The 23,282-nt window shown below is 38.4% G+C and overlaps 4 protein-coding genes, 2 long non-coding RNA genes and 3 other non-coding genes across 16 annotated transcripts; 7 read left to right on the forward strand and 2 right to left on the reverse strand.

Annotated features, from left to right (window-relative positions):
* Positions 1–271: 271 nt before the first annotated feature.
* LOC104805988 lies at positions 272–5,516 on the reverse strand. Of its 3 annotated transcripts, none has more exons than XR_002023798.1 (13): positions 5,406–5,516; positions 5,164–5,315; positions 5,002–5,077; positions 4,760–4,858; positions 4,301–4,645; positions 4,127–4,193; positions 3,518–3,580; positions 3,334–3,413; positions 3,035–3,144; positions 2,728–2,783; positions 2,536–2,638; positions 1,911–2,414; positions 272–446 (listed from the first exon to the last, which is right to left on the reverse strand). It is a non-coding gene; the product is annotated as an uncharacterized LOC104805988 (long non-coding RNA). The 3 variants fall into 3 exon arrangements; XR_002023800.1 differs by lacking the exon at positions 272–446 and adding an exon at positions 2,866–2,927 and having other exon boundaries at positions 1,915–2,414; XR_002023799.1 differs by lacking the exons at positions 272–446; positions 5,002–5,077 and having other exon boundaries at positions 1,915–2,414.
* LOC109116339 lies at positions 1,225–2,101 on the forward strand. The gene is made up of 3 exons (XR_002023801.1): positions 1,225–1,606; positions 1,748–1,804; positions 2,017–2,101. It is a non-coding gene; the product is annotated as an uncharacterized LOC109116339 (long non-coding RNA).
* Positions 5,517–5,716: 200 nt separating the features above from the next.
* LOC104805738 (protein COFACTOR ASSEMBLY OF COMPLEX C SUBUNIT B CCB3, chloroplastic) lies at positions 5,717–7,328 on the forward strand. The gene is made up of 3 exons (XM_010530396.1): positions 5,717–5,840; positions 5,951–5,994; positions 6,704–7,328. The coding sequence occupies exons 1-3, from the start codon at positions 5,786–5,788 to the stop codon at positions 7,214–7,216; spliced, it is 612 nt and encodes a 203-aa protein (XP_010528698.1). The 5' UTR covers positions 5,717–5,785; the 3' UTR covers positions 7,217–7,328.
* Positions 7,329–7,441: 113 nt separating this feature from the next.
* LOC104805739 (pentatricopeptide repeat-containing protein At3g16610) lies at positions 7,442–10,282 on the forward strand. 6 transcript variants are annotated; one of them, XM_010530398.2, is made up of 3 exons: positions 7,442–9,674; positions 9,824–10,075; positions 10,180–10,282. In XM_010530398.2, exon 1 carries the CDS (start codon positions 7,511–7,513, stop codon positions 9,476–9,478), a length of 1,968 nt encoding a protein of 655 aa, XP_010528700.1. In that variant the 5' UTR covers positions 7,442–7,510; the 3' UTR covers positions 9,479–9,674; positions 9,824–10,075; positions 10,180–10,282. The 6 variants fall into 6 exon arrangements, with proteins under 6 accessions (XP_010528700.1, XP_010528701.1, XP_010528705.1 ...); XM_010530399.2 differs by having other exon boundaries at positions 9,824–9,975; XM_010530403.2 differs by lacking the exon at positions 9,824–10,075 and adding an exon at positions 9,736–9,786 and having other exon boundaries at positions 7,442–9,642.
* A 119-nt stretch (positions 10,283–10,401) lies between these two features.
* On the reverse strand, positions 10,402–12,880 carry LOC104805740 (GDSL esterase/lipase LTL1-like). The gene is made up of 5 exons (XM_010530404.2): positions 12,519–12,880; positions 11,863–11,990; positions 11,470–11,712; positions 10,878–11,130; positions 10,402–10,798 (listed from the first exon to the last, which is right to left on the reverse strand). Exons 1-5 carry the CDS (start codon positions 12,769–12,771, stop codon positions 10,566–10,568), a joined length of 1,110 nt encoding a protein of 369 aa, XP_010528706.1. The 5' UTR covers positions 12,772–12,880; the 3' UTR covers positions 10,402–10,565.
* Positions 12,881–13,489: 609 nt separating this feature from the next.
* Positions 13,490–13,575, forward strand: TRNAY-GUA. Its single transcript is given in 2 exon segments — positions 13,490–13,526; positions 13,540–13,575. It is a non-coding gene; the product is annotated as a tRNA-Tyr (tRNA).
* A 1,201-nt stretch (positions 13,576–14,776) lies between these two features.
* On the forward strand, positions 14,777–14,862 carry TRNAY-GUA. The gene is given in 2 exon segments: positions 14,777–14,813; positions 14,827–14,862. It is a non-coding gene; the product is annotated as a tRNA-Tyr (tRNA).
* Positions 14,863–15,076: 214 nt separating this feature from the next.
* On the forward strand, positions 15,077–15,162 carry TRNAY-GUA. The gene is given in 2 exon segments: positions 15,077–15,113; positions 15,127–15,162. It is a non-coding gene; the product is annotated as a tRNA-Tyr (tRNA).
* A 582-nt stretch (positions 15,163–15,744) lies between these two features.
* On the forward strand, positions 15,745–22,806 carry LOC104805989 (general negative regulator of transcription subunit 3-like). Its single transcript, XM_010530705.2, has 16 exons — positions 15,745–15,973; positions 16,364–16,495; positions 17,061–17,198; positions 17,505–17,555; positions 17,891–17,980; positions 18,055–18,201; positions 18,381–18,485; positions 18,698–18,751; positions 19,105–19,752; positions 19,962–20,132; positions 20,260–20,386; positions 20,800–20,912; positions 21,054–21,311; positions 21,558–21,677; positions 22,261–22,439; positions 22,515–22,806. Exons 1-16 carry the CDS (start codon positions 15,881–15,883, stop codon positions 22,579–22,581), a joined length of 2,493 nt encoding a protein of 830 aa, XP_010529007.1. The 5' UTR covers positions 15,745–15,880; the 3' UTR covers positions 22,582–22,806.
* The last annotated feature ends 476 nt before the right edge of the window (positions 22,807–23,282 follow it).

A 23,282-nucleotide genomic window follows, 5' to 3' on the forward strand; every position in this document is an offset into this window, starting at 1 on the left:
CTCAAGTGTTTTGAGTTGGGCCGCTAAATCCCTCATTTGCATGATGTGATCACGCACTCCTTTGGTACTGGTGAGCCTCAAAGTGGAAAACTTCATAATCAGGGTGCTCGCCAACGCCTTATCTGAAGACTCAAATTGTTCATCAATAGCCTTCAGCAGCATACGGACATTGTCATACTGCTCGATCGAACCCCGAATGCCAGACGAGATGTTTGTCTTTATGAACATAACGCTGAGGCGATTAGATCGCTCACACCTTTCATAAAGTTCAATCTCCTCAGACGCACTCTCCTCAGTAATCGGAGGCGGTTCATCTTTCTGAATAGCATAGTCAATGTCCATCCACCCCAAATGAAGCAGGATTCTTTCCTTCCACACCTTATAGTTATCCCCTTTGAGCTCGGGAATATCGCATTTCATGTCAGAGACATTCACAGGTTGAAAAACTGCACAAAACAGATCAATATATATGCTTATGTTAATAAAATTAAGGCAACTTTATGTGACGTTTTACCAATGTAAAAACATCAACAATATGAATCATATGACATAAAAACTGCCTGTGGGCTAAGTTTCTAATTCAAATAGATTCATTTAGCTTAATGATGAAACCATCGGATTATATTCGTTTCTCAATCCCTGTGGGCAAATTAAGAAACATAATCGACTTTCCACCCTAATTAATTACATAAATATAATAAAATTTCCTGTGGGATAAATTTTATTATATCGATGTGATTAATTACAATCAATGTCTTTAACTAAATATGATCCAAAATCAAAATTTATGTATTTTCCTGTGGGATAAATTTTATTATATCGATGTGATTAATTACAATCAATGTCTTTAACTAAATATGATCCAAAATCAAAATTTATGTATAATTTTATTCTAATTAGAGATGCTGTGGCAAAATTCTAATTAGGATAAATTATACAGATCACAAGACATATATTAAATAAAGACAACGAAACATTGAGAAACAGGCTTAGCCCAGTGGCCGTGCCTTTCCATACACTATGCCAAGGTTCTAGGTTCGAACCTAACCCCATATTCTTTTCCCTTATTTATTCAATTTATAGTACTAATACAATGAAACAATAATATAAAATAGTTTCTTAGCCTAGTGGCTCTGTGCACATGCATGCGTTTTCGGGATCGAATCCACTTTATGCAGATTATTTATATTTATTACTCTAATATTACACACAACGAAAGAAACCCTAAAAGTTTTGATTTTGCGCATTATCTCCTGTTCAGCCGTTCGGCCCCGTCTTCTTCCTCTGTCCCTTTTTTTTTTTTTTTTTAAACGACAACCGAAATTTCTTTCAAAAATACCGTCGCTTACACCAAACTGGGAACAGAGGAATTATGACAGTTTCGTAATCACCACATCCACCAAGTCGACGGTGCTCTCCAAAACCCTAATCCGAGAGGGTATGGATCAACAAGCTCCGTCGGTTGGCTTCATCATGGACACGATCATTGCCGACAATGGTCTCCGTGACTTTATTCTGAAGATCCAGTCACCAATGTGAACCAGAATCCCTTTGGAGACAGTTACAACAAAGGCAGATACCAAAATCACAAAAACAAAACATGGAGGTAATACAGAGTTTTTTTTTTCTTCTTCTTAAAAACTTAAAAACTTATGCACAGATTCAATGATGTATTTCATAAACAAAAAATTTTGATTTCAAAATTCAGTAATACATCGAATAAGTTAGATTTTCTGTAACATTTCAGATTTCATAACCAAAATTATATTCAAAGCAGAGGATAAACCAGGCTCTGATACCAAATGTAAGTTTAAAATTCTTTAAACTCATCTTAAATCATGATCTCTATGTAAACAATTTTAATACATCAGATCATGTATGCGGAAATAAATTCTGAATCGAACACATACCTCCAGCCATTGAAAATGGTTGAGTTGAAATCTGAATATTTGGTGCTTCTAAACCTTTAGCAATACAATACTGATGGTGTATATCTATCTGTTTTGCTTGGTTTAGGGACCAAATACGTTACCCCTATTTATTGTTTTTTCTCCATCAGAAAAAACTGCTATTGGGGTGGTTATCATGCAGTTAACACAACATGGAGGAAATGTTAGACCATTAACATAATGGGAAGTTAATAAAACTTCCAACAGAGACTTCTAGGAAACTAGAAAACCGTAATAGAACGTTTCCGTTTCCAGAAAGAAGAGCAACAGAGAAACGTGGAGAAAAGATTACATGTCCTTGTATGCCGAAGCCAAGTTCGCATGTGCTTCGGGCATTGCAGGGCGGACATTTATCGCATGGCTGTAATCTTGGATTGCTTCATTCACTCTACCAATCTCTGTGTAAGTATTTCCCCTGCTTACGAGCGCGTTGGCTGCCAACATGATATGGCATCGGCATAATTTCTATGCATGAAAATATTTAAAAAGAAAAGGGTTGCTTAGGAATATGGCAAGAGTTTAATCAATGAATGCATACGAGAATTACACCCGATATATACAGAGTAATGCCAGAGCAGATCATCACCTGTTGTGTATAGATCATCGCAAGGTTACTGAAAGGAGCCGAGAGTCCTGTAGTAACTGCCAAGGTTGCCGTCTAGTATGAAGCCGCAACACCGGTCATATTCCTGCAAGTTCAGATTTTGCTTAAGCATATTCCCACGAGTTCCGAAACAGAATTTCGGAACAAAATGATCTCGAAACTATAATTTCTTACCATTCCATGTATATGTTCCCGAGATTAGTAAGTGCTTACAGCAACACAAGGCATTACTGCAAACAGAAAAGACAGAAATCACATAAGATAATAATAATCACCCGTAACTAAAAGGATTTTCAACCATAAGATATTAACCAGCATATATTATAGCATTGGATCGCTTCATTGGTCCTTCCCCCATTCTTCAACCCATTACCCTTTGAATTTAGGACGTAATAGAAACAAATAACATAAACACAATCAGCAATTTTTTGTAGCTTTAAATCAATGCCAAAGATATGGAAAATAAAAGAGCATAACTAACCAAGTTATTGTAACTCTCGACACATTTTGGGTCACGGGTAATGGCTTGCTGGTAATGGAGTACCGCCAAATCTAATTGGCCTCGGTCGTAATAGAGGTTGGCCAAGTTAGCTGCATAATCAAGCCACGTAGGTACGAGTTAAAAGAAATGATGTAATGACCAAAAAAATATTATATATTTGACCTTTGTTAACTGTCCTAATGGAATTTCTGTTGTACAGATAAGATAATAATAATAATAATAATAATCACAGCAACAATTGCCAATTTAAACTTTCTGCAAAGGGAAACAACACTCACCGTATGCCGACGCAGAACTGGGACGGGCTTGAAATAACGCGTTGATAACAATTTACTGCCTCTTGAGACATTCCAAGGGCCTGTAAAAGGAAGACATGCGAAAATGTTGTCCTAAGATGTGGTGGTTAGAACCTAGACAGCACCTCCTACCAAAATCATCATCTGAATAACCATGTTTACGCACCTTATAAACATGCCCCATGTTCAAATGTGCATCATGGAAAGTGGGTTCAAGTCTTACAGCTTCCTGAAAAGCAGAAACAACCCGTTGTAACCCAAACCAATTGACAAGCGATCAAGCCGAATACAAAAAAAGATAGATTGAGTAAATATCTTTCCTAATCCTCGGATAACCGAATCATTGGAGAATTTAAATCATCGTGAAATATTGGAGTGCCCTGGTGAGATCCCCGACACCCATGGACATAACAGCAAGCTCTGACCAAGTAAGAGCACAGGTGGGTTGAGACTGCAGTGTCTCGGCATAATATTTGCATGCCTGATCAAAATTTGATTTCCAAAACTTCAAATTCTTATGGCCTCTCAATTAAGTTTCTATTACCATAGGATGCAAAGGCAAAAACACGCATAAACATCACAGCGTAGAGGAAGGCCATGCCCCATGAACTGAATATGGTTCTAGATAATCATGCAATGGATATCCAATTAAATGTGATACCGAATATATAGTTACATAATTTGAAGGCTAACGTTCTGACAATCAACTCACAGCAATTACAAATTACTACAAACCGGATAAAGAGTAGTCAAGAAAACCAATAAAAAAATTTACCTCTTGGATCAATCCTTTTACCTTCAAACAATTCCCATGCCTCACAGCTATTAATAGGAGCATCAGCCTGTGAGATTCAAAATAAAAATCATGTAAGGAGAATGAGCCATGAAGAAATGGGCACTTCACATTCTATTCCTGAACAAAAAAAAAAATCCAAGTTTCCACTTTTACCTTTTTGCTTGACAAGCAAGATCAAATTGGAAGATCAAATAATCCGTATGATTGAAATTTTTTTTTTTGAAGAAATATCATGAAAAGCACCAAGTGAGAATTCAATGTACGCGCTTGACGGGAACACTGTGCTCGTCCAGGCTTGCTTTTCTCAAGTAAGCACCAGCCAGATTCGACCATGCCTCAGCAAAGTTTGGTCGAAGCCATGAAAATTCAAGCAGAAAATAGGAATTCAGGGAATTGGTAAATGCATACTACAGAATAAGAAGCCTTTGAGGAAATAAGGAAACAGACCTCAATAGCAATCATATAGTAACATATTGCAAGGTCATATTCACCCTTTTCCTGTATACATCAAAAAGATTAAAAAAAAAAATCAGTAGGAAGGATTTACTGCAAATTCACTTGGAAATTTTCCAGTAGAAAAGATCTACCGCAAAGATGGAAACTAGAGATTACCCTATAAGCATTGGCCATATTTCCATAACACTCGGCGTGCCGAGGCTGAATACTAAGGGCTTCTTCATTCTTGGCAATGCACATATCATAATCACGCAACTGAAACATGAAAACAGTTGGGTAAGTAAAGAAAGATCCAAGGAGTTTAACCGACAAAACTCAAAAGGAAGACCAGGTAATAGATTGCGCCCAGAAGGAGGAGATTATCAGTGCGAAGAGGGTTCCTCTCATAAATAGCATACCAGTGTTCTTGCACAAGGCTAAACTTTCCAGTTTGGTAAAGCTGGTGTGCAAGAACAAGACGAGCATCCTCGTCAACTGCGACCATGAGCGGCAAGACACAAGAAACCTCCATAAGAGAAATAAAAGACAGCGATCTTCGTATAAAGATTATAAGACTAGACCTTCAACGAGAATCATGGCGCTGAAATTCTTGCAGCGCGAGAGATGTCGAGGAAGAAGAAGACGATGGAACCGAGACGAATGGAGCCCAAGAAAGCCCGAAATCATTCTGCATGGAGTCCTGATCTCGAGCGAGAACCCCACAATTCCACAGCTGATCCGACAAAACTCCCAAGATTAGAAAGAATTTCGGACAGAAAACCTCGAATCTGGACAACGACTCTTCGATTAACAAAACCCTAACCTTGTTTTTCACTCCGTCGAGCTCTTACAATTCCTCCTCCCTCTTCGAGAGAGCGAACGAAGAATTGCGCAGAAATCAGGGTCTTTCCTCAGGCGTGAGTGTGTTTCTTGTTTCAAAGAAATTCTCCTGGGAAGACCAAAGAGTCATATAAATAGAGAAATTTGAAAAGATCTGGACCGTTGATTTTAAGTGGAGAATATCTTGACTGTCCAAGTGGATATTTGACATGATACGGAGAAAAGACCGTCTGATAATTAAACTAATTTTTTTATTATGAAAAAATGGTAACCTTCTCTTACAAAGAGGGGCTTTCACGGCGTCGTCGTCGTCACACCAATTTTATGAGATAGATAACTTTCTTCCTCAGTGGCTCCTTCAGCATGTTGCTGCAAATGGCAACTTCATGTCACCTTCTCACCCATGCTCATGCCCAAGGTATACATTACCCTTCTCGTGAATTTTCTCTCTCCTTCTGTTTGTTTCTCGAGAAAATCCCTTTTCCTTTCCCCTTCTCTGTTATTCGGTTCTTGGTTGTTTTTCTGCAGGAGGGCTACTTCTCGTGCACAAAAGAGGCAATTCCAGAATCTCTGTAAGTTTTCCCTGTCCCTGTTATCCTTAGCCGTTCGAACCATGATTCAATTTGCGAAGACTTTCTTCAGAATAATCAAATTTTATGCTTCTTTGGCCCGTAATTGGATTTCTTCTGGCCCGAAAGATCGAACAGTGTTAGAATTCATAGAGTTTTCAAGATTCTTGTTTTAGTCGTGGGATTTCAAGAAAAGATGTATTTGCTTCTTGTGGACCTTGCTTTGTTCATGGAGACTTGACCGATGGTAAAGGCATAGTTGGACGAGGAAGAAACTGGTTAAATTCATTGGCGATACCACTGTTTGTTTAATGGATCTACCATACGATCAGACATAATGCTGGCCATAGCTTTCGTTTTTACCAGAGATCGGACAGTAACATCCATCCAAGGGCACGTTTCAGGGCTGTTTTTATCAGAGATCGGACAGCAAATTATGTCTGATTGTGTGGTAAAAACATGCCGAATTCCACGGTGAAAACGGAAGCTATGGCTATATGGGTCCATCCTTGGATTCGAGCAAATCAATCCAAGGGCATGTTCAACTAGTTTGTTGAACTTTCGTATGGGTCCTTGGATATATAGCAAAGCTTAAATCCTTTTTGTATTTAAGCCCTATAATCTATTGTTGATGCACGTATGAGAACCAATTCTCCATTACCTTTGAAAGGATAATGAACGGTTTATTGTTATCTCTATTTGATATTCCCAGGGAAGATCCCGGCCCTCAGCACGAACAAACCAAGGATGCTTTTCAAATCTTCCCATAGTTTCAGCCTCATTCAGTCACATGCCATCAGACATTAGCATCTCATCCAGCATCTCCAACAGTCCTGTCCTTTTAGAACAGACGAACCCAGTAATGGTCACAGCGTCACAACCCATGTTGGATCACTTGCATAACATCTTTCTAGCAGATTTGGATCCTGGAACAGCGAAACTGGCAATTGCCTTCTTGGGTCCCGCCTTATCAGCCTTCGGGTTCCTGTTCATATTGAGAATTGTCATGTCTTGGTATCCAAAGCTTCCTCTCGAGAAGTTCCCTTATGTTATAGCATACGCTCCCACAGAGCCGATCCTTGTGCAGACCCGGAAACTGATTCCGCCGCTCGCAGGTGTGGACGTAACCCCGGTGGTCTGGTTCGGGCTCCTCAGTTTCCTCAATGAGATCTTGGTTGGTCCTCAGGGTCTTCTTGTTCTTGTTTCTCAACAGCAGGTTAACTAGAAATTCCAGGAAAAAAAACTTGAAGAAAGAGTAGCTACTGATCACAATGTCACATTTTATTTGTCATATTTTGTAAATTTTTCCTATAAATATTCATTGGCCAAGATATATATATTCTTGACTTTTTGGATCAGGTTTGTGTGAAGTTGTCTGAAAACCAGACCAGACATCCGGCTCCATAGTTTAGACAAAAAACCCACGAGCCCAATCCAAAGGTATATATATGTACGTGTATGTGTGTGTGTTTCAACACGTATCAGCTATGTTCAGAGAGATCAAAGGAGAGGAAGAACAATGTTACTGCAAATTCTTGAGTCCTGTGTTCGATCAAGAAACCTGATCCAAGGCAAGATCATCCACCAGCAGCTTCTGAAACGCTCACTTGATCTGAACAACCCTACCGTGTTTGAGAGGTTAACATGCCTCTACGCATCATGCAACGAAGTAGAATTCGCTCGCCGTGTGTTCGAAGAAATTCCTCAACCAAGACAGAATCCTATTACGTGGGACCTGATGATCAGAGCCTATGCTTCGAATGGTCACTCGGAAGAGGCACTGGATTTGTACTACGACATGCTCGATTCCGGTGTTAGGCCCACTAAATTTACCTACCCTTTTGCTCTGAAGGCATGCGCAGGTCTGCGAGCCATTGAAGATGGTAAACTGATCTATAGTCATGTGAAAGATAGCAACTTTAGCGCCGATTTGTACGTTTCTACTGCTCTGCTCGATTTGTACGCCAAATGTGGAGAATTTGATATGGCAATGAAGGTGTTTGATGAAATGCCGAAGAGAGATGTGGTCGTGTGGAATGCAATGATTTCCGGGTTTTCTTTGCATGGGCGTTTTACTGAAGCCATGAGATTATTTGTGGATATGCAGAGGAGTGGGTTCAGACCAAATTTATCCACCATTGTTGGCCTATATCCTGCTCTAGGAGTGGCTGGTGCATTTAGGGAAGGGAAAGCAGTTCATGCGTATTGTACAAGAATGGGTTTTAGTGATGATTTAGCTGTTAGAACGGGGATATTAGATATGTATGCCAAAAGCAAGTGTATAATATATGCGAGAAGGGTTTTTTATTCAGACTATCTAAAGAATGAGGTGACATGGTGTGCTATGATTGGAGGCTATGTCGAAAATGGAATGATGTCTGAAGCAAAGGGACTATTCTTTGAGATGTTGGTTGATGCAGATGTCTCAGTAATGACACCAGTGGCTATTGGGCTTATTCTTAGGGGTTGTGCGGTTTTCGCAGATCTGACTGGAGGGAGATGCTTACACTGCTATGCAATTAAAACAGGCTTTAGCTTAGACTTGATGGTAGGCAATACTATAGTTTCATTTTACGCTAAGTGTGGAGTTCCAGGTGATGCTGTTAGGTTTTTCGGTGAGATTGTCTTGAAAGATGTTGTTTCCTATAATGCTGTTATCTCTGGGTGCATGGAAAATTGTCGGGCAGAGGAAAGTTTACTATTTTTTCGCGATATGAAGTCATCTGGAATTCAGCCAAGTGTAGCAACGATGCTTGGCGTTTTACCTGCTTGCTCTCACTTGGCTGTTTCCTTACATGGTTCTTGTTGCCATGGATATTGTACTGTTAATGGTTTCACAGCTGATACGGCCATTTGTAATGCTCTGGTTGATATGTACTCAAAATGCGGAAAACCTCATATGGCCAGGAAGGTGTTTGATGGGATGCATAAGAGGGATATAGTTTCATGGAATACGATGATGTTTGGATATGGGATTCATGGGCTTGGTGAAGAAGCTCTGTTTCTGTTCGATAACTTGCGGGTCACTTCTGGTCTGAGCCCAGATGACGTGACTTTCCTTGTTCTGTTGTCTGCTTGCAGTCATTCAGGGCTTGTGGATGAAGGGAAACACTTGTTCAGCTCCATGACTCGAGATTTCAACATCGTTCCCCGGATCGACCACTATATTTGCATGACCGACCTTCTAGCCCGTGCTGGACACTTGTATGAAGCCTATGATTTGGTCAACATGATGCCATTTGTGCCTGACAATCGTGTATGGGGTGCCCTTCTTGCTGCTTGTAGGACGTACAGGAATGTTGAACTCGGTAATGAAGTGTCAAAGAAGGTGCAGAATCTCGGACACGAAGGAACGGGAAGCTTCGTTCTTCTGTCCAACGCCTATTCGGCTGCCGAGAGATGGGAAGATGCAGCGAATATCAGAATGACCCAGAAGAAAATAAGGCTTCACAAGACCCCGGGTTGCAGCTGGGTTGATGTTTATTGAAGGTGTTATCCCCGTCTTTCTTGGCAGAAACCCATATTCAAACAGAGAGATGAAAATCAGACATAGCTGACGAGGAGAATGACAGAAGTCTTTCAGTTCAGGGCAGTGAGGCAAGAACTGGAAGTTTGCTCTTATTCTTGCTGCAAACCTGATCGGATTTTGGCGTAAGTGTCTTGGATCTGAGGCTAGTAAGAAGGTATTTCATATCTTTAGATATTGCTGTATAAAGAGTTTGCATAGCTTATCTTTCATGACAGGTAGACTATACAAAGATGAATCATTTGGTAAAGAGAGAAGCAAAAATATATGTAAGATTTCTTAACTTTTATTTCCTCTATGAATCAGGTAACGCGATTCTACTACAATCTGTATCCATGAGTTGGTGAAGTGAAAAACTGTCCTTCCCGTCTCTTGGACTCGATAAGCATCAAGACAACTCTCCCATCTATGTTTAACCGTGCACGGAGTATTACCGATGAAAATGTGTATCTTCTTGTGTAATTCCCGACCCGATTCGCTAAATCCCCTCCTTGATCTAGTGGTTGAACTGACGGCGTTTTTCCCGATGAGAACTGCGCCATAACAATAACAGTAGATGTCAGACTTTTCTGTGTGATGTTCATGGTGTATGCATATTCTGCAAAACAAGAACAAGTTTCAGGGTCTTGCCTAACTGAGTTCCTCTTTGATGAAAAACGCAGATCCGGATTTGATCGAGGGACGAAGCAACGTACCTGGGGGGCGATGCAGCCATAAGAGCCAATAATGGCGGGGGTTGATTCGGATTCGAATCTTCGGAACTTCGCATATACGGTTCGGAATCATTTCGGTTTGATTTATTTTCGCATCATTATGACTATTTTGTTTTGAATTCAGGGTAATGAATTGCAAGGGTGATGCAGATAAATAAAAAAACACTCACATACACAAAACCACTCTTGTTCATGTTCGTACATACATCTCAGAAGATCACAATGTAGTTAAAATAAAAACATCGATACGATGACGTTTCATGATACTCATATATAATCAACAATGACACTATACTCTGACAGGGCGATTGCAGCTAACGCGCCGATTCAAGAAACTAGATCTTGGAGTCGAGGGCAATAACGGTGCTGAGGTTCATAGGGTTCATGTACTTGGTGGATCCGGTCATGATCCTCCTGACTATGATTCCGTTGGCCCTCTCCGTCGGATGGTACGGGTCCCACCACGCGTACACATCCCGGTTCGGACACAAGTTCGATACCGCGGTGCATAGCCCCACCCCGTTGTACCGTCCTTGCCCGCAACACGCCGTTTTCGAATCCTCAAACCCTACAAAAATGTATGTTTTCATGTTATAAATCTTCTTTCTTTATCAAAATTAATGAAATAGAGGGAGAGATGGGTATACCAAAGGCAGAAGGGTTAGTGATGAAATCGTCCTGCATGTCGTTAATGTTACCGGAGATGAAAACATTGTCACCGAGCTGGCTGTTGAGATCCTGAAGCATCTGGCTGAGCTGTGGATTGTATAACGCAGCGGCTCGTTGGGTCTCGGCCACGCACTCTCCGTTGCGGCTGCGTTGAGCAAGCTGTGCCGGCACACACCCTATTGGCCCTGTCCCCAGCACCAGAATCCTCCTCGCTCCCAACTCATACAGTCTCTGTTTTTTTCATTAACAAAAAAAAAAACAGGGTTTGTTTGAATCACAAGAAACCCTAATGGTCCGTTATTCAGATATTTCGGTTCGATTATATTACGCTTTTAGAAAAAAAAATATAAATATTTAATTTTTATATTGAATTCGGTTTGTTTTGAGTTTTTTTTTTGCTGGAAATTAAATGGGAAATATGCTTTAAAAAAATATAACTTTTCAGTTTTTTTATTAGATTCGATTTGGTTATACCCGAATTTTTTGATTTTAAGATAATTATAATCATTTGATTTTTATGTCAGACTCGGCTCGTCGTATGCTATTTGATTCGTAATTCAGTACACTTACAATGAGGATCTTTCTGTATTCAGAGAGAAGATAAACAACGTAGTCGGGGATCGAGAACTGTTGAGATCTGAGAGAATATGGAACCAAGAAGTAGTTGTTGACGAAATCGTTGCCGCCGACGCAGATGAGGACGAGGGATCCGGCGACGAGCCGATGCGTCTGCTCCTCTCCGATCAGCGCGCTCACTCTCCTTTGGTATTGCTCGAAGTACTCGAACTGTTGGTACATCCTTATTATGCTCACCTGTCAATCTCGGTTTAAATCAGTTTTACTCGCAATTTCACTTGGTTATGTCCGGTTTAGCAGATTATAGCCCATCTCTCTTCTTTTGATCAACATTTTCATCTCGAATATATAATAAAAGAGTAGCAGTATATCGAAATAACTGCTTACGAATTGAATGCCGGTGTCGTTAAGGATGCCGATTCCGGCAGAAGCGAAATTCGCTCCGACGAGAAGCCTCTCGCCCGTGAGTTCCGGGCTCAAGTACGGCAACGTTGGCTCCGATCCAAGTTCTTGGCCTTCACAAAGTTTCAAAAATGTCTCATTATCGAAAACTACATGTAACAAAACGTTAGAACATGGTACGTCAGCTAAACCGGGTTTGTAAACCGGGCCATGGACGGGAAGATATAACCGATGAAGGTAGACTATAATGTAACTTATGCAAAAGGTTAAATATATATACACATTAGTACATTGCCATTTCTATAGAATTCAACGCTCGATTTATTAATTTTAGCATCATGCATTATCCTGTCTTTTCCTATATTTTATTAATTTTATGGAGTCTTTTCCTAATATCAATATATATCAATTATTATATCCAAGTGTCATAATGTACAAAACAGACCAAGAAGCAATAAAGAGAACTAGGACCACATAAAGATCATCAAAACTATACATACTCCATCAACGGATCTAGTCTTAGAAATTCCTAAGCTCCAAGACATATTGTTACATAATAATAGTATACACTAATGCATATATATATATATATATATATGTGCGTGTATAAAGGAATTAGAGCAAAGAGTGTGATACGAAACTGATGAAATCAGGGATGTTTAGCCCGTTGGAGAAGCGGCCAGTCGGGCCGGGAGGATAGTCAATGCCGTAAGGCGGTCTATCCGCCCGAGCCGTCGTGGCCAAGTAATCATTGTTGCCGTTGTCCACGATGGAATCCCCGAACACGAAAAAGGCCCGAGCCGCTTCTACTTCCTCGACGAAATTTCGCAACGTGACGAGAAATAAGCCTAGAACGAGGCATCGGAGACTAGGAGGTGAAGAATTTCTTGCCATTGCGGCTAAGAACTATATATATATATATATATATGGAATTGGAAGGAAATGGAAAAAAAAACTTTCAATGTTTTCCGAATACTTTGTGTTTGGATATATAAGGGTTATTGTGATCGAAGACGGACACTTTGTGTGATACAATATATGCGTAAGTAAGGGCGTTGAGTAATTTATTAAGAGCATGTGGCGATGAGGTTTTGGTAGTTGCGAAGACGGAAATGCCACGAGATCTTTGATCGTGACACCTTAAAATATACAGTAATTCATGCAACGCATGTTATAGATTGTTGATAACCATTAATCCAAAGCTTGTTATATATTTTAGTGTATAGTTATTATTAGAACAAAGAATTTAGAAAATGCGATATCCTATCTCTAGATACGACCAACTGAAAACAAGGAAATCTCTTGCGATGAACTTAATTCCCCTAGTGGGCGCGCGGACCCTCTGCACCAATCCGAGTCTTCATCTGTTCCTTCATCGTGATTTCCCTAACGGATCCTTAGCAACGATTTATACATTTACTTATTATTCTATATATTTTTTTTAAAGTTAGGATTGTGGGATTCTTTTTACTTAACATCTTGCGTAATTACTTGGTTAAAAAATAAGCAAGACAAAAACCATTATAATATTGGATTTTATAAATCTATCGATCTACAATACGAATCTCAACGTTTTTATTACAAAGATATCAGCAACAAGTACAAAACAATACCGACCTTAGCTCAGTTGGTAGAGCGGAGGACTGTAGTCGAAGCAGAAAAATCCTTAGGTCGCTGGTTCGAATCCGGCAGGTCGGATATATATCTTTTCGGTGGTGAAATGTTTTTATTTATAGTCTTAGATAACACCATTGTCTTTCGTTATACAAAGCCTTAATTACCGAGTGGTAACGGTTAGATAACATAATCATCTCATTGTCCTCTCGACCTTTATAGGATTTTATTATCGGGGAGGGTTCTTTGTTCTTGTTTCCCAATGCAATTTTCGAATTCTGCCGTTAATTTTTTTGAACTCAAGGTGAATCAATGCCATTATATATAACGATAATAGTAATATATATAATATACAAAATTAATAAAAATATATCGTCTAAAGAATATTTATATCGGATAACTGAATTTTACGTTTTTTATTTTTTAAATATATTTATGTAATTCAATTTCTAATTATTTTAAATATATTTTTGATAAAATAAATCAGATAATTTATAAAAAATTATGTATTCTCGTTAAAATTTTACCACAATATTAAGATAATATTACCAAATTATTTTAAAATAAATTTATCGATTTTTCTGATAAATCAAATAAAAAATTAAATAAATATATAAATATATATATAGATAAATTGATAAATATAATAAATACATAAAATCAAATAAAAAAATTGTTTAAAATAACAATCATAATTTTTAAATATGTTTAAATTTTTTTATTTATAGTTTTAGTTTGATTATTATTCAATTGATAATGATTTTTTGTTTGATCAAAGATAAAAATAACAACTTAAAAAATGGAAAACAAGAAAAAAAAGGAAAAAAATATGGGACATAAGATTTGATTTGTTAAATCTCGTAAAATACATTTAAAATGAAAAACGGTGGGGTCCAAACAAAATTTAAGTGGGGGTATTAAGGGTGTTTTTTTAGAATTTTTCTTAAATTCTATAAATAATTTTAAAAAAAATAAAAATTAGTGGGGGCCAGTGCCCCCACTCATTCTCAAGTGGATCCGCCTCTGTATATATATATATATATATATATTTGGAAAAAATATGTTGCAAACCCAACCTGGCAACCTCTGCTTAGTTTTTTATCAAAAAAAAAAACCTCTGCTTAGTTGTTTAGAGCTTAGACCTAAAAAATGTAGTTGAAGCAGATAAACCCTAATATATTATGTTCTCCAACTCCTCTGCACGTTCTTTTTTTCTCTCCTATATATGCACGTTCTTACTGTCATTAAGTAGAAAACATGTTCAGAAAACAGGAAGAAAACAATACCGACCTTAGCTCAGTTGGCAGAGCGGAGGACTGTAGTAGATGCAGAACAATCCTTAGGTCGCTGGTTCAAATCCGGCAGGTCGGATATCTTTTCGACACTCTCTATAGGAGTATTTTAGTGATAGGTTCTATATATAGGAACCATATGCCAAGATGTTTTTTCCCCCTCAAAATTTACATATCTTGCTCGATCTATATATGGCTGCTCAAGGAGGAAATGAGAGTTACTTAAACTATAATAAAGACATTAAGTCAGCAATAAGACAGATATTAAGCGACAAGTAGAAATTAAAACAATACCGACCTTAGCTCAGTTGGTAGAGCGGAGGACTGTAGTCGATGCAGAAAGATCCTTAGGTCGCTGGTTCGAATCCGGCAGGTCGGATATGTTTTCGGTGGTGAAACTTGTCTTCAATCCTATGTTCCTTTTATTACTGTACTTTTGAATAACTTCCAATATAACAAGGCAGAATTGTTTTTTTTTTAATTACCTACCTTGCTAAGGACAACATGGGAGCTCTGTGGATGCTCAATTCATGAATGAACTTCACATCAATCATTGGGCCACAGTTCTAAGGAAGCCCTCACAGTCAGAGAATCTTGCACTGGCTGATGAAGTCAATCCTATGTTGCTTTTGTCCACTTTGTTCATTTCTTGTAATATATGATTCTCATTTTCATTTCTGTTCGCTTACTATCATCTTGCAATGTTTTATTTGGGATCTACTAAAATACGTAGGTATCATTGGACAAAATAACTTTTGGGGTGAATTGTAATTATTCATAGTTTAGGGTACTTTTAGATAAAAATGATAATATACGGGTATATCCGTAGCGGAGATCAAATTCAGGGATCCTGGTGCAATTTCAATATAGTTCAGAGCGTACCGACCTAATCGAAAAGGAAACCGAACCGGATATGGGCTAACAGTAACGCATACGTATATTTTCGTTATAATGTTGCAGAAAAAAAAAATATCGAAGTCCCGATTGTCTGTATGAACAAATCAAGATTCAAGACCATCGCTCTCGTCATTCTCACACTTGAAACACGAAGAAGTCCTGTGTGATTCTCATACTAGCTTCTCGAAGGTTCTTCCGCCATGGGAGCTACCAGAAAGCTTCAAGGAGAGATCGATCGCGTCCTCAAGAAGGTTCAGGAAGGCGTCGAGGTCTTCGATAGCATCTGGAACAAGGTCCGATTTCTGATTCTTCTTCTTATTCTACTTGTTCTTTTCCTAGAAAAAAATGAAAATTGGAGATAGGAAAATCAAATTGCCATTTGTGTTACTCGATTATGGATGGAAATTGTGAAATTCTACGTCTCTGGGTCGCTATGTAGGATGCGAAGATTTCAAATCGGTCATCATTTGTTTGTTATGTGATCAAATCTGGAAGTAGTTCAGCTCTGATCCTATGTCTCGTCTGTGTTCTTGTTTTTCACCTTGGAAAATGAAGGGAAAGTTGTTTGAAATGTAGGATATGATGCAGAACTGGCTAGATGTTTGGACCGGCTCTGCTGATTTTCTGATTTATGTCTAGTACAGTTTCGTAAAGGATTGGAGCTTGGTTTTCTTGTTGTTTAGGTTTACGACACAGATAATGCTAACCAAAAGGAGAAGTTTGAGGCGGATTTGAAGAAGGAGATCAAGAAATTGCAGAGATATAGAGATCAGATCAAAACATGGATTCAGTCAAGCGAGATCAAGGATAAAAAGGTGTAACTCATCCTGTTTTGTAACTCTTTTTACTGCTTGCATGGTGTTTGTGATATTACATTTTTGGTTTGCGTTTTCTCAGCAAAAAGGATTCTGCGTACAAATTTTTATTTTATCTGCTATAACAATGAGTTTTTACTTTTTAGCATAGTTATCAGACAACCTGATCAAAACTAAAAAAAAAAATTCTTAAGTCATTCTATAAGGTCATCTATATATAGACAAATTTACAAAAACACTTATCAAATATTCAGATCTCTCTGATGAATTTGCAAAAGCTGGTGGTCATTGCAAGTGATCTGATTGATGGCACGGTTGTTCACTTTCAGGATGTTCAATGTGTTAATAGCTGCAATGCAAATGGGTTTATGTAGTAACATGGTCCTGCATTTCATGTCACTTCAATATTCCGTGTTTTATCCTATTACAAACATTACGTATGTGTTTATTCAAACCTGATTTTCATCCTCCATGTTTTACTATGTCGATGTTGAATGACGCTACCGGGACATGGTGACTTTCTCAGAGGAGGCATAATTGATTTTGTTTGACCTGTTTTCTGCAGGTCAGTGCTTCCTATGAGCAGGCCCTGGTGGATGCCCGCAAACTTATTGAGCGCGAAATGGAAAGGTTTAAAATATGCGAGAAAGAAACTAAGACAAAGGCATTCTCTAAAGAGGGTTTGGGTCAGCAACCAAAAACGGTAAGCAATCTATGGATTTTTGCTTATCAACATATAATTCAAAGGCATGTGACATGAATTATGTTTTATTGTTTTACTTATTTTATTCCTGTTCTTTGACGTTCAAACAAGTGATGAACACTTAGGGAATGCATCTTTTTCTTCTCGTTGTTCCTTGTCTTTTTGTTCAATATCACGTACCTTCATGTGTGCACCCTTTAATTGGTCGTGCTGAAGAAAATACTTAAAGCATGGAGCTTAATTTTCGATGAAAGAATTTTCTTCCATTCGAACTACGTATATGTCTGTTAAGCGTTTCTTGGTCAGGATCCAAAGGAGAAGGCAAAGTCCGAGACAAGAGAATGGTTAAACTCTGTGGTAAGAACATAAGCTCTTTCCTTTTTGTTAGTGGATTCTTAACCACTTGTTTAAGCAATCAAAGAGAACCTTGTTTTAATTTCAAGTTTTGTCAGCTCGGTAGTGTCCATGTCATCTTGAATGACCTTAGTTGGTAGAACTTTGCCTTTTAGAGTTATATGCTATCCGAGTGCTTTGCTGATTGCAAGGAAATTGTCTGTTAACTGTTCTAGGTATGGTTGATGTTTAGTGCTGGCGTATGGCATGTAAAATTTACTAAAGAAGCCAAATTAACTTTTTCGGTTTTGTCTCATACTGGAATCAATAGTAGTCTGATACACTCTTTATTCCTGCAGGTTGGGGAGTTGGAGCAACAGATTGATAGTTTTGAAGCAGAACTTGAAGGACTGACTGTTAAGAAAGGGAAGACAAGACCTCCTAGATTGGTAGGATGAAGGAGAAAATTTAGATATCTAAAATGGCTTTGATTTTTTTAAATTAATTTATTTTCCTTCATCAGACACATTTGGAGACATCCATAACTAGACACAAGGCTCATATAATGAAGCTAGAGTTGATCTTGAGGCTTCTCGATAACGACGAGTTGAGTCCCGAACAAGTTAATGATATCAAAGATTTTTTGGACGACTATGTGGAGCGCAATCAGGTTTGTGTTTTTCAGTTTTCTGAGCCAACGTTATTGACTGTTTAAAACATTTGCTTTCACAAAGTTGAGAATCTCCTGGAAGAGGAGTTCTATGCTCTTTTATACCTTATTATCTCACTTGAGCAATTGTTCCCATTTTCATGTTTTAAGGTTGTTAATACATAATAATGCTTTTCTAGGATGATTTTGATGAATTTAGCGATGTTGATGAGCTATACAGCTCATTGCCGTTAGACAAGGTGGAATCTCTTGAAGATTTGGTGACCACTGGCCCTCTTGTCAAGGTAAACTATACTAAAGCTGTGAGTGGTCCATTTGAAAAGTTCTATTTGTTACATTAGCATTCAGCTGGTAAAGGGATTTACAATCCATCTTCCAGTTCAGTACCTTGTTTATCAGTTTTTTTTTTTTGTAAAGTTATCCTGTTTGTCTCAGAATCTCGTACTCGCTCTCTCTCTCTCTTACTTGTTTTTTAAGCCGTGTTTTATCTTGGCAGGGTACACCAATTAGCTCGAAGAATTCTTTGGCAGCATCAGCTTCTATTACACCTGTATGTGTGCCTTTTCGCTACTCTGCTATTGGCAATTGGAATTCAAATGAGAATAGAAAGCTAGGGTAGTGTGAATGTCAATGACTAGCTTAACCTTGCCCTCTTTCTTGCACAGAGAGAAAAAAGAATCTTCCTCAGGCTCTTGCTTTGCTGGGAAAAATATTATCAGGATAGATGATTTCTTACATTAATAGTTTTACCTGAATATGAAAATCATTTTCCATTGATGTCTTAGTTTTTCTTCGTTACTTTTTTTAGCTTATGGTCAGTGTGGTGACGTTGGTGTGCTCTCGTTCTATTCCTGTTATTGCTCAGTAAGATGACTCAATTGTTACGTGGTTGTGTTGTTTCAGAGCACTGTTACCTCTACCCGACTGCAGAGTACGTTCCTGGAGCAGACTGAAGATAAAGCTTCGACTGTTAATTCTGACTCAATTCCAAAAACTCCTCTGTCCAAAATTAGTACAGCAGCAGCTTCACAAGCTAATGAGGCTCAGGCCACTCCTATATCTGTTAATGTTCCTTCTCAAAGTCTGACTGTGACAACAAAATTTACGGAGAACTCTGTAAATTCCCTTTCTCCTGTAAGCCCATCAATAGCTAAGGGAGAAGATGTGGCCAGCTTGCCTGGTAGGAGATTATCCCCATCCCTTGTGAGAAACAGTATCTCCATCCAATCGCCTTCACCAATCCCTCTATCTCCAGGTGGAGGTCCTAGTGGTGGAGCTCATAGTGGAGTTCCATTGGCCTCTGAAACCGCTAAAAGAAATACTTTAGAAATTGACAGCAGACTTGGTAATAATACCTCAGGACAACCACCAATGTCACCACTAAGTAACAGAATGATGTTGCCTCATGCCGCCAAAAGCAATGACGTAACCAGCGTGATTGATGTTAATCAGAGCGAGGCTAGTGTTATAGCCGGAAGAGCCTTTTCACCTTCCACGATATCTGGGATGCAGTGGAGACCTGGGAGTCCCTTCCAAAATCAGAGCGAAACAGTATGTTGTTTCTGTAAGACTCTCATTTTGTGCATTCCTTATTGACAACGTTGTTTTTCAAACAAACTATAATTATGTTTCATGTAGTGTTCTTCGGTTCTGCTTTTTTTGGATATATTTACCTTTTCTTCAGCTGGACAGGGGCGACTTTTCTAGAATAGTCATGGAGAAGTTCTGTTTTCTCGTGTTAATATGTTTCTGTATCTCAGGGCCAGTTCCCTGGAAGGCCTGAAATAGTACCTGATCAGAAGGAGATATTTTTGCATCGGTTACAGCAAGTTCAACAGCAAAGTCACGGTAATCTCCTTGGCATGTCTCATCTTACTGGAGGAAATAGTAAGCCAATGTCTACCCAACAGCAAAACCCGCTCTTGCAGCAAGTACTCTCTTTTCCGTCGGTTCTTCTTTTTATCATATAGCATATATAATTTTTCGTTTGACCTAGTTTTTGAATTTTCATCCAAACTGATTCATTTTCTTTTCTCATATTTCGTTAAATTTTGTCAGGGTTCGTCCATGACACCTCAGGGTGGTCCAGGATCCAGAGTTCAGTTATCTGGTCTGACTAATAATATTGGTCTCCAACAGCAGTCAAGTTTCATGCAAGAACAACTTAGTCAGCAACTGATGTCAGGTACTACCAAATATGTTCTCTCTTTATAATGTCAGTCTATGTGCTGTCATACTTTTCGGATTTGTTTTGTTCTTTCTGTGCAGTCGGGTGAAACAAGAAATTTCTCGTGCTAGTTAAACTGAAAAAGTTTTCTTTCCAACTTACCAATACCATAACTTCTAACTAGTGGTGCAATGGTGTGATGCTGTTTCCATATAGTTTCTTCAAATGTGATATATGATTGTTGACATGAAGAACATGTGATTTTTTAATGCTCAGAAATATTATACAGTATATGAAAATCCTCTCCAAAGGTAGCTTATAAACTTGTCGAAACTCCTGCTTTTGATTGTTAAATAGCATTGCAATGCTCAAAACTATCTATATCAGATCCCATGAATAACATTGAAATATATTACTGATGGTTGACGCAGATATAGGGACATTGAAACATGAGGAGATGCAGCAGAACTTACATCAAGATCCAATTCCAGAACCTGCCTCTAAGACCATTGAAGCTGATCTAAAACCTCGACCTATCTCTCCTGTATGTGCTTCCGTGATCCTAAGCATCTTTCGCATTATCTTTCTCCTCTTCCTTGCTTTTGGCATTTCTGGTTTCTAATTAATGTGTTTTGTTTTTAGTTTCTGGTCTGGTGATGAAAATTCTATATGATTTTTTTATAAGGTGTCGCCCCCTGAGCCTGCTAGAGCTGTTGAGTTCTCTCCGGGAGAACCCATACAGCCGAATCAAGTATCAGGTAACCTCGGTGCCATTGGTCGCAGAAGCGCAGCTGATCTTGGTGCAATTGGTGATGGCACAAGTGCATCACCTGTCAACTCTGGTGAAATTCATGACCGAAGATTCAGATATCAGATGCTTGAGGCTGCTCTTAAGCGACTTCCCCTTCCAAAAGATTCTGAACGCCCCAGGCAATATAGCCCGGTAACGAAATTTCTCTTAATATATCTCTGAGCACAAATATCAACCAGTGAGCGACTGCACTTACCAATGAATTTTTTAGCCAACAAGGATATGTTTTCATGTCACATAACTGCTGTATGTTGCCCGTTGTTCTTCAGGTTTTTGAAGTGTTAGAATAATAATAGATTGCTAAACTAGTTACCAAGCTGACTAGCATTTCAGATTTACCGAGTCATCATGAAATCTTTTGTGTTGACCCTCTCGCAGAGACGACCTGCAGCAACCCCTCCGAGCTATCCTCAAGTCCAGGCACCGATCATTAACAACCCGATGTTCTGGGAAAGGCTCAGCAACGACACTCTCTTCTTTGCGTTTTACCATCAACAGGTACACGAATAGGGTGTTTCTGGTAGTCTACCATCGGCCGGTGCTAGATAACCGTAATGGACAATGATGTTGGGCACCTTATAACAGTAGTCACAAATATTCGGAACCTTTAGATATCCCATCAAATTCAAAATTCAGATGTATGTCCAAATCCTATTCTGAGATAAACAATTACATGTTGAGAAGTTTCTAAAGAAAATAAGAGACATATATATGCTAAAAGACATCTTAGATTCTGTTTAAGTATTTTTTATCTTGTCTCCATCCAAAGAAACCAGTTTAACATCACTCTATATAGATATATAAATCGGCCTGCACATAACTAATCAGTTAGATTATCAAAGAGTTGCAAATCACCTCTTACATAGGGATGAACCCCGATCCAAGAAATCCGGATATCGAGGTTGAACAAATAGTAAAGCAAAGCGGATCATGGATATCAAACTTGGCAAAATTATCGATATTTGATCTGTTCCATGCATTCAGTAAGTAGTGTTTCACTGTAATCATGGTTCGATTTCAGATACCTCGAGTATTGTGTTGAGAGTCTTATATTTTTTTTTTTTACGGTTGTTTCCTGCAGAATACCTACCAGCAATATTTGGCGGCGAAAGAGCTGAAGAAACAAGCTTGGAGATTCCACAAAAAACTCAACACATGGTTTCAACGTCACGACGAACCAAAGATCGCAACCGATGAGTACGAGCAAGGCGCTTACGTATTCTTCGACTACAACGTAGACAAAGATGGGCAACATGGATGGTTAAAGATCTTTCCAACCTCTTATACAAATTTCATCTTATGTGTTTCCCATAGTAACACATCTCGAATTCGCAGGTGCTCGATGATCAAACATGATTTCGCTTTCGAGTATCAGTACCTCGAGGACGAACTCGGTGCATAAGTTCGAGACCGATGCTCTAGTTAGGTATGTATATATACATGACATGATGAATGATCTGTAACTTTATGTGGAGTTCAGTTTGTATATTTATTGGGAAGATGTGTAATTGGGCTTGACTTCGCTAGTTCATGTAAGTTGAAAACATATGTCGGGTCTATGTGCATATGTATATATGTATGTCTATGTACCAAACATCTGCCAATGAAATGTGTGTTATTTTAGTTTTGTTGGGTATATGTTGTCTGCCAAAGTAATAACTTGGAAATTAATTCGACAAAATATTCGTTTTTTTTCTATATATCATGTTTGAAAACAAAACTCGATATATTAAAGAATTCATGAATAAACAACGTTATAAAAAAAATGATTATAAAAATTGATTTCTATTTTATGATTGAAAAAATATATAATTTTAAGAAATCTTAATATGTATATATATATATATATATATTAATTAAAATTGATTAAAAAATAAAATATATATATATAGTATTTGCACGGGACCTCCGTTAATAATGACACGGCCCGTGTATGTATTCAATTTTGATGACTGTGCCTTTTATATAATAAAGATTCTGTTAGGCGTTAACCGTTATAACTGTGCGTGAATCTCCCAAATCAACAATGGCAAGTAAATAATTGACCTTGTTGGGAGATTTTTGCCACCAATACGCATGATATTTGTTGATACGATTCTTCTT

The sequence above is a fragment of the Tarenaya hassleriana genome, unplaced genomic scaffold, assembly GCF_000463585.1.
Source record: "Tarenaya hassleriana unplaced genomic scaffold, ASM46358v1 Cleome11, whole genome shotgun sequence".
In the NCBI taxonomy this organism is placed as follows: domain Eukaryota; kingdom Viridiplantae; phylum Streptophyta; class Magnoliopsida; order Brassicales; family Cleomaceae; genus Tarenaya; species Tarenaya hassleriana.

Coding starts and splice junctions, on each gene's coding strand:
- LOC104805739 (XM_010530397.2), top strand. CDS start 7,511: ATGTTACTGCAAATTCTTGAGTCCTGTGTTCGATCAAGAAACCTGATC.
- LOC104805989 (XM_010530705.2), top strand. CDS start 15,881: ATGGGAGCTACCAGAAAGCTTCAAGGAGAGATCGATCGCGTCCTCAAG. Junction 18,202..18,380: donor ACTATGTGGAGCGCAATCAG/GTTTGTGTTTTT, acceptor ATGCTTTTCTAG/GATGATTTTGATGAATTTAG. Junction 21,312..21,557: donor GCCCCAGGCAATATAGCCCG/GTAACGAAATTT, acceptor ACCCTCTCGCAG/AGACGACCTGCAGCAACCCC.
- LOC104805740 (XM_010530404.2), bottom strand. CDS start 12,771: ATGGCAAGAAATTCTTCACCTCCTAGTCTCCGATGCCTCGTTCTAGGC. Junction 11,713..11,862: donor ACGACACCGGCATTCAATTC/GTAAGCAGTTAT, acceptor CGAGATTGACAG/GTGAGCATAATAAGGATGTA. Junction 11,131..11,469: donor AATACAGAAAGATCCTCATT/GTAAGTGTACTG, acceptor TGAAAAAAACAG/AGACTGTATGAGTTGGGAGC.
- LOC104805738 (XM_010530396.1), top strand. CDS start 5,786: ATGTTGCTGCAAATGGCAACTTCATGTCACCTTCTCACCCATGCTCAT. Junction 5,841..5,950: donor CACCCATGCTCATGCCCAAG/GTATACATTACC, acceptor GTTTTTCTGCAG/GAGGGCTACTTCTCGTGCAC. Junction 5,995..6,703: donor GAGGCAATTCCAGAATCTCT/GTAAGTTTTCCC, acceptor TGATATTCCCAG/GGAAGATCCCGGCCCTCAGC.